The sequence below is a fragment of the Chlamydotis macqueenii genome, chromosome 2 (assembly GCF_036417535.1).
Source record: "Chlamydotis macqueenii isolate bChlMac1 chromosome 2, bChlMac1.mat, whole genome shotgun sequence".
NCBI lineage: Eukaryota > Metazoa > Chordata > Aves > Otidiformes > Otididae > Chlamydotis > Chlamydotis macqueenii.
In genome coordinates this window covers 41,234,595-41,251,918 of record NC_141557.1, presented here as the reverse complement: position 1 = coordinate 41,251,918, position 17,324 = coordinate 41,234,595, and the positions used below count along the sequence as shown (strand labels likewise).

The 17,324-nt window shown below is 36.5% G+C and overlaps 2 protein-coding genes across 7 annotated transcripts in view; one reads left to right on the top strand and one right to left on the bottom strand.

Annotated features, from left to right (window-relative positions):
* The window catches only part of TOP2B (DNA topoisomerase II beta), a 64,451-nt gene extending 50,896 nt beyond the window's left edge, over nt 1-13,555 (top strand). The window contains exons 24-36 of one of the 4 annotated variants that reach the window (XM_086742683.1): nt 1,593-1,788; nt 1,959-2,050; nt 3,209-3,364; nt 3,504-3,587; nt 4,674-4,871; nt 5,219-5,363; nt 6,608-6,766; nt 7,609-7,816; nt 8,319-8,398; nt 8,707-8,817; nt 11,767-11,883; nt 12,765-12,862; nt 13,071-13,555. In XM_086742683.1, coding sequence (XP_086598809.1) covers nt 1,593-1,788; nt 1,959-2,050; nt 3,209-3,364; nt 3,504-3,587; nt 4,674-4,871; nt 5,219-5,363; nt 6,608-6,766; nt 7,609-7,816; nt 8,319-8,398; nt 8,707-8,817; nt 11,767-11,883; nt 12,765-12,862; nt 13,071-13,232 — 1,806 coding nt within the window. In that variant the 3' untranslated portion in view covers nt 13,233-13,555. Of the gene's footprint in view, nt 1-1,592; nt 1,789-1,958; nt 2,051-3,208; nt 3,365-3,503; nt 3,588-4,673; nt 4,872-5,218; nt 5,364-6,607; nt 6,767-7,608; nt 7,817-8,315; nt 8,399-8,706; nt 8,818-11,766; nt 11,884-12,764; nt 12,863-13,070 lie in introns of all 4 variants that reach the window. The other 3 variants (XM_086742682.1, XM_086742685.1, XM_086742684.1) reach the window with 3 other exon arrangements.
* Nucleotides 13,556-13,610: 55 nt separating this feature from the next.
* Nucleotides 13,611-17,324, bottom strand: part of RARB (retinoic acid receptor beta) — a 323,548-nt gene continuing 319,834 nt past the window's right edge. For all 3 annotated transcript variants that reach the window (XM_086742686.1, XM_086742687.1, XM_010121458.2), the window contains one exon: nt 13,611-15,062. In XM_086742686.1, coding sequence (XP_086598812.1) covers nt 14,866-15,062 — 197 coding nt within the window. In that variant the 3' untranslated portion in view covers nt 13,611-14,865. The remainder of the gene's footprint in view (nt 15,063-17,324) is intronic.

Sequence of the window (17,324 nt, the reverse complement as noted above, 5' to 3'; positions counted from 1 at the left end):
AATGTTTTTGTAGTGTATTTCTGTACTTGAACAACATGTTGTGTATTTGAAATTGTTTGACTAGTAGTAGGTTGCAGTGATGACAAATATTAAGTCAGTATGGATCAGTAAATCCGTTTTAGTCTTGAAGAATCTTTCAAACCAAATTAGACATACTCAGACTGGTTAGTTTCCTGTAACTGAAAATTTCCTGTGCAGCTAACCAAAAATGGTTAATGTAAAGTAGATAATACAAATAATTTTCTGCCATATTACAATTAGATTTGAGCTTTAAGTTTGTGACAAGCTACATTTTCAAAATTGCACTTTATGTGGGACTGTTACTCCTGTAACAGGAGTTACATCATTCAATGTTTCCACCAACATAAATCCCGTTTTAGGTTGTAAGGCATAGAAAACACTGTCCCTAGGCTCCTGAAGACATAATAGTGATGTAAATTACTCATGTGATGTATTCTGCTTGTAGCAAGATGGGAGTAAGAATGTGAGTAAATATACATGTCTGTCTATGACAAGAGGGATTTGGATTGTAAAATAATTTCTGCCAGAATATTTCCAAACAAACTGTCTTTACAGAGACTGAAAAAAACAGTTCTATTTTTTTTTTATGGCAGATACCACTTTCAGATATTATCACAAAGCAAAAATACCATTTCTATTCTTGTATAAAGCAAAAACTATGTGAAAATAGGTTAAAAATAAATGAAAGACCATGGAATTGGAAGAGGACAAAGGCCTTGCTTAACGCATTTTGTAGACTGTGCTTGAAAAGCGAATCCACCAAATCAAGGCGATAGTATTTCTCACACGTTTGAACAGCCGTATGAACTACTATGAGAATCTGTCTTCAGATTAATGTTTAACAGATTACAGAATGTTTTGCAGCTTAATCCTGCATTTTCTGCCTACTGAAATAAATTGTAAGGGCTGCTTTCTGTGTATGTGTAGAAATTAATCTGCCCTAGTGTAAGCATCTTAAAAAGTTATGGGAGCTAGTCGTCGTTCACTCAACTCCCAAAAAATATGTTAGATGAATTGCCCTCTAGAGGGGCTTATTTCTTTCAATTGACTATAGAGGGCACCTAGGGTGACTATTTCACCTATAAATGCCTAAACTGGAGATGTCAGAAGTCAGGCAGGATTGATTCCACCTGTGATGTAAAAATGATTTCTTACTTTGTTTGTGCTTGAACTTGAAGGATGGCAGTTTTCACAGCTGAAGCAAAAATTAAAGATGCTTTTAAATTTTTATGTTAAATAGTTGTGAATTGTTAGGTGCTACTGAACTTGTGCTTTAATACTTAGATAAAATTAGTCGTTCAACTGAATTCAGACATATAATTCTGTATATACCTATCTACCTATTTGAACACGTTACCATAAATCTCACCTTAAATCTACTTGTGAATAAAAACAAAATCTATCCAGCTATCTGCTGTGTAGTTCCATAGTAAGGTTTGAGTTCACAGTCTTCAAAATACAGCTTTTTGTATGGTGTATGTATATGTGCAATAGAAATAAATGTATACACAAAGTTTAGCGAATTTAGAGTTATACAATCTCTCTCAGATAGTATATTATGTATTTTGTAGGTGCTATTTGATCATATGGGATGTTTAAAGAAGTATGAAACTGTGCAAGACATCTTGAAGGAGTTCTTTGATTTGCGATTACATTATTATAGCTTACGCAAGGAATGGCTTGTGGGAATGCTGGGTGCAGAGTCTACTAAGCTTAACAATCAAGCTCGTTTCGTTCTAGAGAAGATACAAGGAAAAATTACCATAGGTGAGTAAAAGTAAGTTAGAATTGGTAACAGTGGGGGAAAATCTAGAAATTGTTTAAATATGGTAGAATGTACTTGCATGTAAGATGTTTATTTTCATGACACTGTTTTTTTGTTTTTTTTTTTTCTTTTTCTTTCCCCCTCATTCCCTGGTGTTGTGTGTGTCTTGTAGAGAACAGATCAAAAAGAGATTTGATTCAAATGTTGGTCCAGAGAGGTTATGAGTCTGATCCAGTAAAAGCCTGGAAAGAAGCACAGGAAAAGGTAATAATCCAAAATTTCTGAATATATTAGATGCTGTTAATGATATAAATAATATAAATGTATTCAGATATTTATTTTCTAGTAATCGAACTTAATTTATAAATTTTGTAAAGATTATTTATTACTCCTTATTGGCTTCTATTTAAAAAAATACATGAAACTTGTACAAAAATATTGTCACATAGTATTGATATCATATATGGATAATTCTTAGAAGAAAACCAGATAATACAAGACTGAAAATGAGAATGCAGAGGACTGAATTTCTTAATGTACCCAAAACTGGCAACTTGATTTCTAACTGACTGATACATAAAATGCTGCATCAGTTACCCCACACATATAACTGATTTTCCCCTTATTATTTATTTGTCATATGACTGCAAAATATAATTATTTATATATAACTTAGTCACCAATTTTCTGTAATGAAACATAAATATTATAAAGCTATGACTTTTGAACTCACTTTAGTAAAAGTGACCTTGACCTAATTTATTTCTGCTTTTTTAAAACTTGGGAATTTTTTTATTGTTCTAGAAGAGAGGTGTGACAAGTTTAATTTAATGCTTTACTTCAGGAAAATGAAACTACTTTGAAAAGCAACTTGAAATTTCTGTCAGCCACCCCTTTTCTGTGGCATTGCCACTGCTTTTGCTATAATTTCTCATTTGATTTGCTTTGCCATTTTTTTTACTACTGTATTTTAACAGTGTGTTATATTTTATTACAAAACTATTATAATGAGAAATTTTGATCCACTTCCAAACCACAATTTGTGTATTTAGGGTTTTGATAACAGTTTTTATCCAAATTCTGTGCTCATTTCGAAAAGAAACAAATATACATTCATTTCCCAAGGGCAGAGATCTCAGCCCTGTGAGGTAGCTAGGACGGTACCAATATCTGTAGCCAATAGCATATGAGGCATATGACTAGCATCAGGTTCAGATTTGTTTTCTTAAATCAAATGATTTAATAATCCACTATAGAAGGTCACAGGAACATGGCCTTTTGGAAGGGTCCAGAAAAATGTTAAGGTTACTGAATCCATGAGGGCACACCTTAGTACTCTATGATGGTGCTTTGGAGCGGTATTACAGTTCATACATAGCGCTAGGATTATTAATACTTATAATTGTGAATATTTCACTTTAGGCAGCAGAAGAGGAGGACCCACAGAACCCAAATGATGATGCTTCCTCTGCTTCTGGCTCGACTTCTGGCCCTGACTTTAACTATATTTTAAACATGTCTCTCTGGTCGCTCACAAAAGAGAAAGTAGAAGAGTTAATTAAGCAGAGAGATTCAAAGGTTGGTACACCGTGGAAGGCTTGTTCCAAAATGATGTAGCAATTACTGATGCATCTAATTGTGAATGTTCAGTTTTGATAGTATTTACTTCAGTTGTAACTTAGTAACTTACAGTCTACCTACTACTTTCATGTTTTAGGAGAGAGACCTAAATGACCTTAAAAGGAAATCTCCTTCAGATCTCTGGAAAGAAGATTTAGCAGCCTTTGTTGAAGAGCTTGAAGTATGTTTTATGTTAGATATCTTTCTAAAAATATTAAATTTAAATGAATTTAATTAAAAACATTAATTAATTATAAGTATTAAATCTGAAGCAAAAAATAGTAAAAAGTACATTTTGGATTAAAAGCAGGGAGACCTCCAAATATAGTAATAAGTGGGAAATCAATATTGACTAGTTGTGTTCCTAGTTGTGTTCCTCAGGGATTGTCTCTTACATCCATTCTATTTGATGTTTTTTTTCAAGTCAGTGATGATAAAAGAAAAATTATGAGGAGAAAATTTGTTTTCAGATGACACAAAAAACTGGGAGTAGTAACTGATAACAGTAATAATTATAGTAGTTCTACATGATCTACTTGGTTGTGAGGCAATAAATACTGTCAAGTGCAAAGCTGTACGTGTAGGAGAGAAGTGTGTATACCATAAGTACTATACGAGGGGCTCTTACTTTACCTCATCAGTAACTCTGCAAAAAGGTAAAATCCTATTGGTGAATAACTTGCTGAGCCTCAGCTTTCAATGTTACCTGAAAAGGGCTGATTGTAATCTTATGAAGTGACACAGGATAATACAAATAAGACGTTTGTTTGTTTTATTTCTCTGTGTGTTCATGGTACAGCTGCATTTGGGAGTGTTCTGTTTGGATGTCCATATTTCAGCTATATGTTCGTACTGTGAAACAAGCTGATTAAAGGACTGGAAAAAGTGCTGTGAAAATGACTATAGAAACTAGCTGCTTAAATTAAATGCTGAAGTACTGAAAAGCTATATCGGTACCCAGACACATAGATGAAAAATGGAAACTTGATAAAAGAAAGATTTTTCAGTCTAGCAGTGTCCTGAAGTTCATATGCGCTTAATCTGGAATAAAAGTGTAGTTTTTAACTGTACAGGTTAATGAATAATTTACCAAGATGAAGTGGTTGGTTTTCCATTTCTGAAAAGTGTGTTACAGTTCAGACGAGAATTAAGGGAAGTCTTATGCTCCATGTAAAAAGGAGATGAATCTTAAATAATCACTGTGTTCCACTTTGTCCTCATTAAAAAAGAATATGTTCCCCTCACCCCATCCCCTCTTGTTTCTTAGAAAGTAGAAGCGCAGGAAAGAGAAGATGTTTTGGCTGGCATGGTTGGCAAACCAATAAAAGGCAAAGTGGGTAAACCCAAGATGAAGAAACTTCAGCTGGAAGAGACCATGCCATCACCATTTGGCAGAAGAATAGTTCCACAGATTACATCGGCCATGAAAGCTGATGCCAGTAGGAAATTGCTGAAAAAGAAAAAGGTAAATCAAAACTATTGCTATAATTACATTATTTATGATTTAACTGCTATATTTTTCTGCTGTGTTAGCATAAATCCAAACTGTTAGACCTCATTAATGCTGTATTTATAGTGTTTTGCTGACCTAATACATGAAGAAGTTAATACTGGATTTCTTTTACATTTGCAAGCCTTTTGTGACTACTTGTTGTTCAGGTGTTTTTATTGAGATTCTTTCCCAGACTGTTTAACAAATGTCAGTTTACTAGTCTACTTTCATTTATTGTCTTCTAGAAAACTATTCCACCTCTATCTTGAAATATAAAGGTGTAATTTATTCTGTTTTACACAACTTTTTTGTATTTTTAGGGTGAAAGTGATTCTCTAGCAATAAAAATGGAATTTGATGAAGAATTTGGTGGTGTGCCAGCTGAGGGTGGTGGGGATGACTCACTGAATACATCAGCCACAGCAACTAAACCCCCTAAACCTAAGAGAGAGAAGAAGGAGCCTGGTAAGATCCTTACACACAGTCACAGTTAACCTTAGTTGTGTATACTCACTGGGCATTAAATATATTTTTAACACATAGTGAGAAGGGAAATATACCACAATAATCACTGTTTCATCTGATTTTCTTCCCTAAAGAGATGTATGGAAACACTTGAAAGTACCCTGCTGAAATTTCTGCTGTGTAAGCTGCTTTTCTAGGGCTGGTGGATCTTACATTTTCTACATTTGATTTTGTTGGGGGTTTAAGTCTTTGAATTTGTGAGTAGAAAAATAGATTATTTTTACATAATTAGACTAATTCTGTGCAAACTGAACTTTCTAATTTGCACGCTCTCTGATGTTGAAGGACATGGCAGTCACCTTCAGTCTGAGTAATAGCATAGACTGTGAAACTTCATTAAATAAATATAATTTCCTATTGACATATTCAGTTATTCAGACTTTTTAGACGTTAGAGGTGTTACAGCTTGGCAGACTAACCAGTGTCTTTGGTAACTTTGTTTTCCTGTGTTAGTAGGATTCTATTATTACTGTTTGAGAAATACATGGTAGTGGGGGGGCAGCAACAAAAAAGCTAAAAACAGAAGAGAAGGTTTAATTATGAGCTTGATTTTTTTTTTTTTTAAAATAATAAAAGTGGTTATGCAAATAATTCTTCTGAGATAAGATCTGTTTTTAATTATTCAGGGGATTATCCAACCTGAATAGATTAACCAAGTACAGTTATGACTGAGTAGTCTACACGTAGCTCAAATCTATCCTAGCCAATGCTGAGCCAGAGCAAATGAGCCCAACTTGACCTGAGCTTGCCCTGCAATTGACTGACTCATTGTTACCCTCTGGTGGGGTAACAGTGCTGCTTCCCATGTTAATTGGATTTTTCCAATAACTGTATTCTTGATCTTGGTCCCTGAATAGTGGAAACCTGCTTGTTTTTCTCCTGGAAAACCCCAACAACCTTTAAAAAAAATCTGGAAGTTTGACTGCAGAGGAGCTAAAACCTCAAAAATGAGATTTTTGTTTTTCAGTCATTAAATGAATTTGTTTTGCAGCAGCAGGTCAGGTTCTGTGTGAAATAATTTGATCATGTTAAGTTTTTCTTCAGGAAGGAGAAGAAAATTTACAGCATTTAAAGGAGAACTTTTAAAGATAAAAAATTATGCTAAATTTATGCATTGCGAATGATTAGAAAAGATGAAAATATTTTTTTTCCCTGACTGTAGTGAATGTTTTAACTTGTGGCAGGTACTAGGCTAAGAAGAACACCATCATCTACAAAATCCAGCTCAAAAAAAGTGAAGAAACGAAACCCATGGTCAGATGATGAATCCAAGTCTGAAAGTGATTTAGAAGAGAATGAGCCTGTGATTATTCCAAGAGACTCTCTGCTTAGGAGAGCTGCAGGTACTCAAGTTCTTGTGGATTGCACATTGTGACCAGAAGTTTCAGCTACAAACCTAGATTTTCCTTTGACCATAGCCTTCCTTTAGCACTTTATCTCCTACAGATAGCTTGCATTATATTTTCTTCACTGTGCAGTAAGTGAAAAAAATCTTAATGTCAAGACCAGGAACTTCAGAGTTGATCTGAATGATTTCGTAACTTGGTCCAAAAATCTTTTCCCTTATTCTAAACACTAGAATAGAAATTACTCACAAAACTAGTGAATTATGCAAGAAATAGATAAGGTAATACCATTAAAACAAACAAAAAAAATTACTCTAATGCAATTATACTGTCAAATAAAGCGCAAAAGCCCAAATAGCTAATAAAAGTTTATAAAAAAAAATTCTAAACAGTTCATGAAAAGCAAAAATATCAGAGACTTGGAGTTTGGAAAATATATAAACATTTGATAGTTTAAGAAAAACACACAGTTTTTTTTTCTGGGAAATTGTTCATCATTTTTTTCAAGCACGTAATTAGGAAGAGTGTTCAAATGATAGATTCAAGAAAACTTCAATTGTAAATGAAGGATTCTCATTCTTTCCAAGTACTTATGCAGTGATGTCTCCATAATGCCATTAGCTGTAGTTATCTGAGCAAGCCATGAGTGGTGTTGGATGTTTAGTAATGCTTTAAATTGTGTCTGTCTGTTCTTCCAGGCTCAGAAAAGTTTATTTGCCCCTAGGCTTTTGGCTCGTATACTCTGAGACAGGGATTGTTTAGTGACTTCCACTTTAATTTATTTACATTTTAAATAAATATATTGAAACGTGTATATATGTGATTTTTTTTTTTTTCAGCTGAGAGGCCCAAATATACTTTTGACTTCTCAGAAGAAGAAGATGATGCCGATGATGATGAAGATGCCAACAATAATAATGATTTGGATGAGCTCAAAGTAAAAGCCTCTCCAGTTACAAATGACAGAGAGGATGAGTTTGTTCCCTCAGACAGTTTAGAAAAAGATGAATATGACTTCTCCCCAGCCAAATCAAAACCATCTCCAGAGTAAGTACTGTAACTCATAAGTATTTCTTTACTGTTTTGTTTTGGTTTTTTTTAATACAGAAGTCTCTGAACAAAACTGAGCAACATCAACCTGTTATTACTCTACATGTACTATGTAAAATAAAATGTATACACTTCTTGTGAGAAATTAAGGCATATGTTATCTCAGTCTTGCAGTTCATAACTTCCCAAATTATGGTACGCTGTCAGTAATATCATCTGTTTAAACTCCATTTTGTAAAATTCTCCATTCTCCATCTTGTGCCAGTCTGGTATACATACCTATTGGGAAAAAATGTAATTCTTTTAATTCTAAATGCCTGAAGTTCACGACTGAATGACAGTTTTAGGGGTTTGACTGCTGCAAGCATATACAAAAATGTTAGAAATGCTTTGTAGTGCTAAACCAGGAATTTAATCTCATATGGATATTATAATGTCTACATACTTCAGTATGTAGTTAATGCAACTCATGTATTTTCTTTTTCCTGTTTGGAAGTAGAAAAACATCTCAAGACAAGAAAAATCAAGATTTTGGGAACATCTTCTCTTTTCCATCTTACTCTCAGAAGACAGATGATGGTGAGCCTGTTTTTGCTGATCTATTTAATCTTAGACCAATTGTTATGGAATATATTAGGGAGTTTGTGGTGTACACAAACTTCACACAGTAGTTATAGAAGGAGGATGTCTGGATTTCTAAAGGGGAAGGAGGTTGTCATCCTTGGAGGGAATAAGCTTGTATATTAGATAAGAAAGTCACTGTACGTCCATAGCCTAGCTGTAGTATCAGAAGCACTTTTTTGAGATTAATTTTGACTTTAATTAGTATTGATGATTTAAAATATACAGTGAACAAATCTTATTCTAAACATACTCTGTGACTGTAGATACAACAAAATTGGACAGTGATGAAGAGGATTCTGCTCCTGTTTTCTCATCATCTTTTGCCCCAAAACAAACAGAGAAAATTCCAAGTAAAACAGTAGCTGCTAAAAAGGGTATGTATAGGATTGTCCTATAAGCCAATCCATTTTTTTAAAACTCGTCCTCCACCTTTGCATTGTCTCTTCACATCTTCAAAGTGGGAATGCGTTCATTTATTTTCAACTCTGTCAAATTCAACATAAGGTGTGAACTTCTTGCAGATCCTCCTTTCAGCAGTTTTCATCTCTTCTCCTTTGCCTAGATTAGACATGATCAGAGTTTCATGATCACAGGTTGACAGTGCAGTGATAACCTAGCATGCTTAGTTCATCGGTCGTCTAGTCTCCTTGATTCTAAGTCCATCTTCATGCCCTGTATCAGCAGCCTCTTCAAAACACATTTTCTGGTATTGTAATATTTCATCCACTCACTCTCACACTGGGAATGCCTGTTGTGTGGCTGAAAGGATTATTCCAGTGTTTGATTTTCTGCAACTTCAGAGCTTGGATTTGTAAGGATGGAAAGCTGAAACTGAAGAAGCATTTATGTGCCTTGCTATCTGTACAGCCATATTCCCTTCTCAATGAGAAGAAATAAAGAAATAGGTATGAGTTCAGCTTCTTTTCAGACTTCAGTCAATTTGAGATGAAATCTCTTGACTTCTGGTGTTCACTACAGAGGATCAAGAGACTGCTGAGCTTACTCTTCATGCACTACTCGAGAGGTCTGTGGTTCTAGTGCTTTATAGTAAGCCTAAGGGAAATCTGAAAAGCAGTCTTCTCTTCCATTATAAGCAGCTGCTCACCTTGGATAGCCCAGCCAGCTGTTGATATTCTAGCAGTGAGACATGCCCTTCACATCAGCTGTAGGACTGATACCGTTCCTGAACTTTCTGCCAAAAACTTGGGCTTCTTGAGAGCCTGTGTACATTGACCCCACTGCAAACTTCCATTTTGTATCATGATAACTAGTGGAGAGCTTGGCTGAGCTGATTGAGGTGTAGTTGCTCTCAGAGATCCTTCCCACTTGTGCAGGCATTAGGTATACAATCTAAGGTAGCAGTTCAGAATCCCAGGGAGATGCATGTTCTGGAAGCCATGGACATTATTACTTTAGCCACCAGATAACAATTAGGTTTGCTGTCCATTGGACTTGGTGTTCTGCAGGCAGACTTCACAGGAGTTGACCGGTGATGACAGGCTGTTTCAAGGGAAGAATAAGTCTTGTATTTGTGGCAGTGTGTCATATCTCTCTTTGATTCCCCAGTTATTTCTTTCTCCCCAATTCCTTGTTTGTCAGTGAGAAGTCTGCCTGTTTTCTAAAATCAGTGAACAAACTTGAGGACTCAGGGGGCCAGCTGAAGATAGTTAAGTCTCATGGTATATCTGCTGGGCAGTACTTGTCAATGGAGCGTACTTGACTTCTGTCTGGTATGCAGATTTCACATTACCAATATGAGGAACTGTGTGAGGCACAATTACCTGGCCCAAACATACACAGTCCTGTAGGAGGATGTCTAAACCTCAGCTCCTGGTGTTGAATGTCACCTAGACCTAAAATGGATCCCTTCTATGTAGCTCCTCTTGGTCACAGTTTCTGCTTGTCCCCTTCAAGTTGATGGAACTTATGAATCTTTCCTTTTCCTGTCCCCCAGCCTATGTTTCTTAGGCTGGTAAAGCTTTTTCCTGTGTGAAGGACTTTGTTGCCTTAAGGGACCTAAAATCATGTACCTTTAGGTAACACTGCTCCCTCCTTTACTGATAACTACCTACTTACTTTTGGTGATGCTTCTAAAAAGTATTCCTTCTGCTGTCAGTTGCTGTGTACTTTTTCCTGCCTTACTGGTTGGTCTTTGTGGCTTGCTTAGTTTTACTTTACAGTAACACAGCTGTTTTCCCAGTTGAGATGCCTAGAGAGATCTATTTCAAGTTGCTTTCAAATATGGTTCCTGACTTGTTGCTTCCCTCACCAAGTCTTATCCAAAATGCTGCCATAGTCAACAGCGGTTTTTTTCCCCATTCGTGATGCCAAGGAAGGCTTTGTTTTTTGTATTGTCAGGACCTGATCGTTGGACTACTCAGTAGGTCTTACACAAAAGACTGCCTTTGTGCAGTGACTCTCCAGTGGGCAGCAGTTTAAAGCATCAGCCAGACGGTTTGTGGAGGCATTCTCTTGTTGTCTGAACACATTCCCCTAGTGATACCCAAGTTTTCACAGATGTCCACATTCCTGGTGGCTGAGTGTTTTTCCCTCATCATCTTTGAGATATTTGTGGCTGATAAGAAAGAGCGTAGCTCAGTAGTGTATCTGAGTGTTCTGCAAAAGACTGACTTGTCTGTAAGCATATAGAATGCATTATCCGATGGTCTTTTCCAACCTAAATGATTCTGTGATTCCATCCCTTGCCATCCATTGTGTGAACATACTGACTTCTAAAGATGGCAAGACTAGTTGCATGGCAGTAATTAAAATTCTTTAAGAAGAAATCTTCTCAGTTATGTCCCCTTTCTGTAATTTCTGCTTTTTTTTCTGAAGTTCCTTTTCATGGAGATTGTCAGAAAACAATGTCACCGAGTCAAATGCACTATTTCTCTAACAACTCCTGCAGTAGTCATGGGGAAAGTTCTACTGCAGCTGTACCACTGTGAAGGCAAAAATGTCACAAGCAGCAAGCTGTATCTTTAAACACGGTAATGTATTCAAACGCTTTAAAGTAGCCAACCTGGAGAACTTCTGTTGCTGCTCTACTGGTAACCTGTTTTGTGCTCAAAAAAAAAAAGAAAAAGTATTTAATCAAAACACTGGAACTTGATGCACACTGATGGATTTCGAAGTATGACTCCTGTTTATTCCATGCAGTTTTAGCATAAAAACCTGAAGTGTGTTTTTCCCCAAGTGCAGAAATCGCTCATCTTGTTTTAATATCTGCCATTTATACTGTAATTGGAGTATCTAATAAAATGTAACACTTCTAACTAATATGTGAATTTAACATATTTAGTATCATCTCTAACTTCTAACAGCAAAATTAGATGTGGCCCCTAAACCTAAAAGAGCTCCCAAGGCCAAGAAGGTGGAAACTGTAAACTCTGACTCAGATTCAGAATTCGGCATTCCAAAGAAGACTGCAGCACCCAAAGGTAAGAGTTTTGGTGCTGTGCTGCTCCACACTCGCATCTGTAACACAGGTTTTTAAGGAAACACACTTTTTAAGGAAGCAGAAATACTGTTTCTAAAATTAGAATCACATTGATTTATTAGTAAATTAATCACTAGTAGATTACTCAGCCATGTGCTTTTTCTGTGACAAATATAGTGTACTGATTTTTTTTTTTTTTTTTTTTTTTTTTTTTTTGAATAAACAAGGTGTGAACTTTTTATCTGACCTTTCTGTTGGGAATGTATTTCATAGGTCCACCACACTCCTTTTTTTTCATTCATCAGTTCTACTGGATACCGCTTATTTTCTTTAATCTCAGTTCTTTTTACAAGGCAGTAAAATTCTGGTAGTAACTCCAGCAAGTAGCATTTTGTTGGTTTTCTTTTAAAGCAATTCTTTGGTGTCCCAGTTGTCAGAGTCCTCACAACACAGCATGCCAAGCGGTGTAATCAGAGGAGTCTGTAAAGGATGTGCCGGTGTTGATAGTTGAGGTTAACAGTAAATTTACTAAGTAGTAAAGGTGAATTAGTGCTGGGTAATCAGTACAGAAGGTGACCAAGGACTTGTAGTACTTCAGAAATCTAGAAGTCATTGATTTAGTGAAGTCTGTCCCTGTCTTGAACCAACAGCTTGAGTCGCTAGGGTGAATGGCAACTTTGGAAGAAGTGTTCTAGATTTAAACCTGAGACAATAAAATATATGCTATTTTACTGCTGTTGTGAAGAAGCTTGACTTGTAAACTAAATTTGAACTTGAACATGTAGACATACTGAAGTAAGGGGTTTTTTTTTTCAGTTTGCTGAACTCTGCAGTTTTATTAAAAAAAAAAAATCCGAAGTTAAATCATATTCTTTCACCTAGGGAAAGGTAGAGGGGCAAAGAAAAGGAAAGCATCCAGTTCAGAAAATGAAGGTGAATACAACCCTGGGAAGAAAACACCTAAACCAACACCAAGCAAGGTGAGTTCCATATTTTCTCCTTTTAAAAAGATCTTAATGGGTTACTTTACATAAACAGTACGTGGTCTCATTATAGGTTGCTAATATGCTAATGGGGGTTTAGGTATGTTTAGAAATTAGGTGTTAGAGAAGGTTTACTTCAATTCTGAATATGAAAAGGGAAACTGTAACACAGCATCACAACTGACTTGTCTTTTCTTTTCCAAAGAAACCCAAGAAGGCCGCTTTTGACCAGGATTCTGATGTCGAAGTCTTTCAGTCAGGCTTTGCCTCCGAAACTGCCCCAAAGCCACGGACAGGCCGGGCTAGAAAAGAAGTGAAATATTTTGCAGAGTCCGATGAAGATGATGATTTTGATATGTTTAATTAAGTGCCCAAAGAGCACACAAACGTTTTTCCAATATCTTGTGTTGTCCTTTTTGTCCCTTCTGTCACAAACTTTTGTACATTTGAGTTATTTTATGTGATAATGTAATTGATGGTTTTTATTATTGTGTGTAGGCATTTTAACATTTTGTTCTTACACCTACAGTTTTATGCTCTTTTTTACTCATTGAAATGTCATGTATTTGTCTGACTGGCTTGTAGAGATGTTCTAGACAGCTGTGCTAAAGCACATTTTAATTGTCATGGTTGCAAACAGCAAACCTGCTTTTTGAAATGAAGTTTAAACATTAAAAAAAAAAATGGAAAACTACCGTGTGTGTGTGTGTAAAAGTTGGACTAGAGGGACTACTTTTACACAGTCTTCTTTTTTTTAAAATAAATATATTTTATTCTTTGCCAGGAGACTCCATGGAAAAAGGTAAACAGTATATGAACATAGAAAGCATTGTTAAACAATCTCAATGTACAAACAGAGCCAGTGAAAGTACATCACAGACTTGCTAGAATATATAAAAAAAAAAAAAAAATAAAATCCACTAGTGCTTTAAATGAAACCTAAGAAACTGACACTTTAAATCTGTTAACCATTCTACCACAGTTTTCACTCTGCTTCATGGTGATTTAACAAGGCCAAGAAGGCAGATTCTCTCCTTGTGTTTCGAGAAGTCCTAGCTGTACTTCCGTAGCACCTGGAAGGCTGGATAACCCAGCTAATTCCCGGTGGGCGATTCTTAAGGAAATAAATACCCTAGACTCGCCGATGCAAAAACTGTAAATGAGTCTGCTGGTTATCATCCCATGAAGTTTCCCTAATGGCTTGTGAACAAGTAAACAAAAACATGGTAACACTAAAAAGTGTTTCTGCCTTGGAGGCTATCATTACTGTAGAAATGGAGTAGTGATTTGTGTCGCTAGGTCACCAGCCAGGTAAGAAACCACTTCTTTAAATTTTAAAGTGACGTTAACAGTGGAACAAATTACATCTGAGTAACTGATCTGGCAGTTAACGCTGATACCCATGTCTTTCCTGCTAGCGCAGTGATTTTTTTCGTATACTTTTTACGAGGAAGGAGATGCGAATTGAGGACATCAAAGACAAGTTTTTATATTAAACTAAATCAGACGGTCCTTTAAACTTCCTTTTCTGGATGTGTACAGTAGTCCATTTCATATTGGTTGGTGTCTTGATCGTTTTGGGTATGAGAGACAAAAGGAAAGCACCAAACATCCAGTATAGAAAGTACAGCCATACGTTTGTATGTACAAAGTCATCAGAAATGCAACCAGAATTTAAAGTTTGAGATCTGTCTTGTCACCATGCAATCTTGAATGTTCAGAGGAGAAAACAGAAGCTTAACTATTTTTTTTGCATGAAATGGCTGATTTAGAGTTTCAAAAGTCTGCATTTTCTAGTTTTAAGAGTTTAAACAGCAAGGAGTATATATCGATACATATGAAAATTTCTTGGTCCTTGTTGAGTTCTTATCTATATATATATACACATATATAGATATATATTAAGTCCAGAAACTAAGCAGCAGTAAAAAGGTTTTTTTTCTTGCTTTTCATCCCTGTACATAAGGTATTAGGAATGTCTGAAGTAGCTGGAAAATGTCTTATTGCACCATAGGGGATTGACTGACACTGCTGTTATCCACTGAACTAGGTGAGATACTAGGACTGTGCTCCGCAGTATTTCCATTTGAGGTTGGTGTCAGTGGTTCATGTCCTTCAGAGTTCTCCAACATTTCCTGAATAAGAGGCGGCATGGATCCAGGAATTTCCATTTTTAATGTAATGACACGTTCTGCACCTTTAGAAAGAAAACAAAAAGTCCTTTCCATTAATATGATTCATACAATTTCCTTTTTGTTAGCATCGTCAGTAGTAATTTCAGGATATGTTATTTTAATGGATTTGGTGTCTCCTTCTATACTTACTTACATAATTTTGGATGCAGTAAGTGAGCTACTTCATTCATGACAAGAAAAAGGAGTGAGATGAGGACTCCTTAACAAATTAATTTAAAATTACGATGTAGCATCTGATATTACAATACAGGGCAACTGGATGATCTGCTGCTTTTCATAGAAGGAAGCAAAACAGCACCAAACTATACTGAAAAATTAAACTGTGAGCACGTCTTTATAAATGGGAATACCCTTCACAGTTTTTAATCTGCACTGGATCTGCCAAGACTATAGAATGAAAAAAAATTCTGGCTGATGTGTGTTAAATAGGGGAGGCAAATCCTGTAAGACAACTGGAGCAATGTAAGTCAGAACATTTCTTTCTCATGTAGAAAACTGTGAAATAAGAATCAGAATTTAACAAACAATTGTCTTATAAAAGAACAAATTCAGGAAAAAGGTTACTTTTTTTTGTGAAGCTGCCTTCTGTAGTTTCTAGGCATCGTCTCTTGTGCTAATTAACCACAGATGTACACAGAAACACTGATGCTGTTTACATCTGACACAATTGCAGCTAACTGTTCAGTGTTTTGCCTTGTCAAGTACAGCAACGGCTATTTCTGTACAGAGACAGCTTTGCAGGCTAGTTGGTGTAGGATTCAACAAAATTACTATATAAAGCCCGACCTAGTACTCGTTTAGGGGGGAAAAAAAAAAAAATCCCCCAAAAAAACCCATCTGGCTAAACCACACAATAGTGCCGGATGCTCCCAAGATGTGTTACGGCTGCTTGACCATGGCAGGTGTACAGGGAAGAGTGCATGAACAGGCAGACGCCTCGCAGGTCACTCGTAACTTGCACGGGACATCTGCTTGGTGCTCCTAGGAAGCCCTGTGCTGCGTTAGGATGCAGCGGTACAGCATGAGCGGAAGCCTGCATTTAAAAAAAATGGCCAAGACCCTGCCCGACACGGAGCACTTAATGCTGAGAGATTAGTAAGTTACTACAAGCGCAGGAATCCTTAAATGCTGGATGGCAAAACTCAGTGAAAAGAAAGGCTGTTACTGGGAAAAGCCTGACCTGTAGTGCAGGCGGGTTCAGCTGCTGCGGTTGCTCTACTCTGCTGCCACTTACAGCGACAGGCAAGCGGGGTTCAGAAAGCCCTAACCAGTCAGCAGTAACACCAACACAGCTTCAGTAACTACAACGTTCTCTTCTACACAAGTGATACAGCTGAAGGGCTGTAAGTTAACAAACAGACGTTCAACTACTGAGCAGTGCGGACCATATAGAGTCAGGATTACTTTGGAATTACACCTCAAATAAAGTGAGACTATACAGTAAAGATTCTCTTCCATGCTGTGGCATGAACATGCTTTACATATTTTGCTGCTGATGGGAAAAAGATTTTTCTTATCAGGACAACGTCAGACGATTTATAGCCATAAACCTCAGCATTCAAATAACTGGTCTAACACGTTGCATAGGATTCTTGATCATCTTAAAATTGGAGTCTACTGGAATAAGAATCTGGGCTTTTTAAAAGAGAAGGATGACAAGAAGAGCCAAAAAAATTAAAGGGAAAATAGCCCTTCATGCCTTAACCAAGGAGCTTCAAAAATAATCTACAAAGGCAACGACCAACTTTCCAAGTGAATGCTGATTTAAAAGTCTCTTAAATAACTGTTAGGAACAAAGGAGCAAGCTCTGTAATCGGAAATAAATTAATTAATGCAGAATTATGCTGAGAGGTTCTCTGCAAACCGTCTGTAGTCCGAGCAGTGCTGATGAACTGAATGTGGCCACGTTACAGATCGGCTCTCTGCTGTTACGGAGTAGGTCAGCTGCAGTACCAAGAGTGTGTGTGGTCACCCTAGCACAGAGCCACAGTAACCCTCCAGGTCTTGCAAAAAACTATCCCATTTAATACTGGGATAAGAGAACTCTGAAGATGGTCTCTTGCTTCAGTCCCACGAACACTTAATTCTTTTGGTACAATACTTCTAATGCTACAGAAGAATGTAGCTGTAGAAGGAACTCTAAGGAGACCTTCTCAGTCTTTTGGTTCTTGCTTGCTTTGGTAATTGCTTTCAGGGATCACGTACCATCGAAAGTCATTATCTTCTAATGTACATCTTTTCAAAAGAAACTCAAGACATGCCCA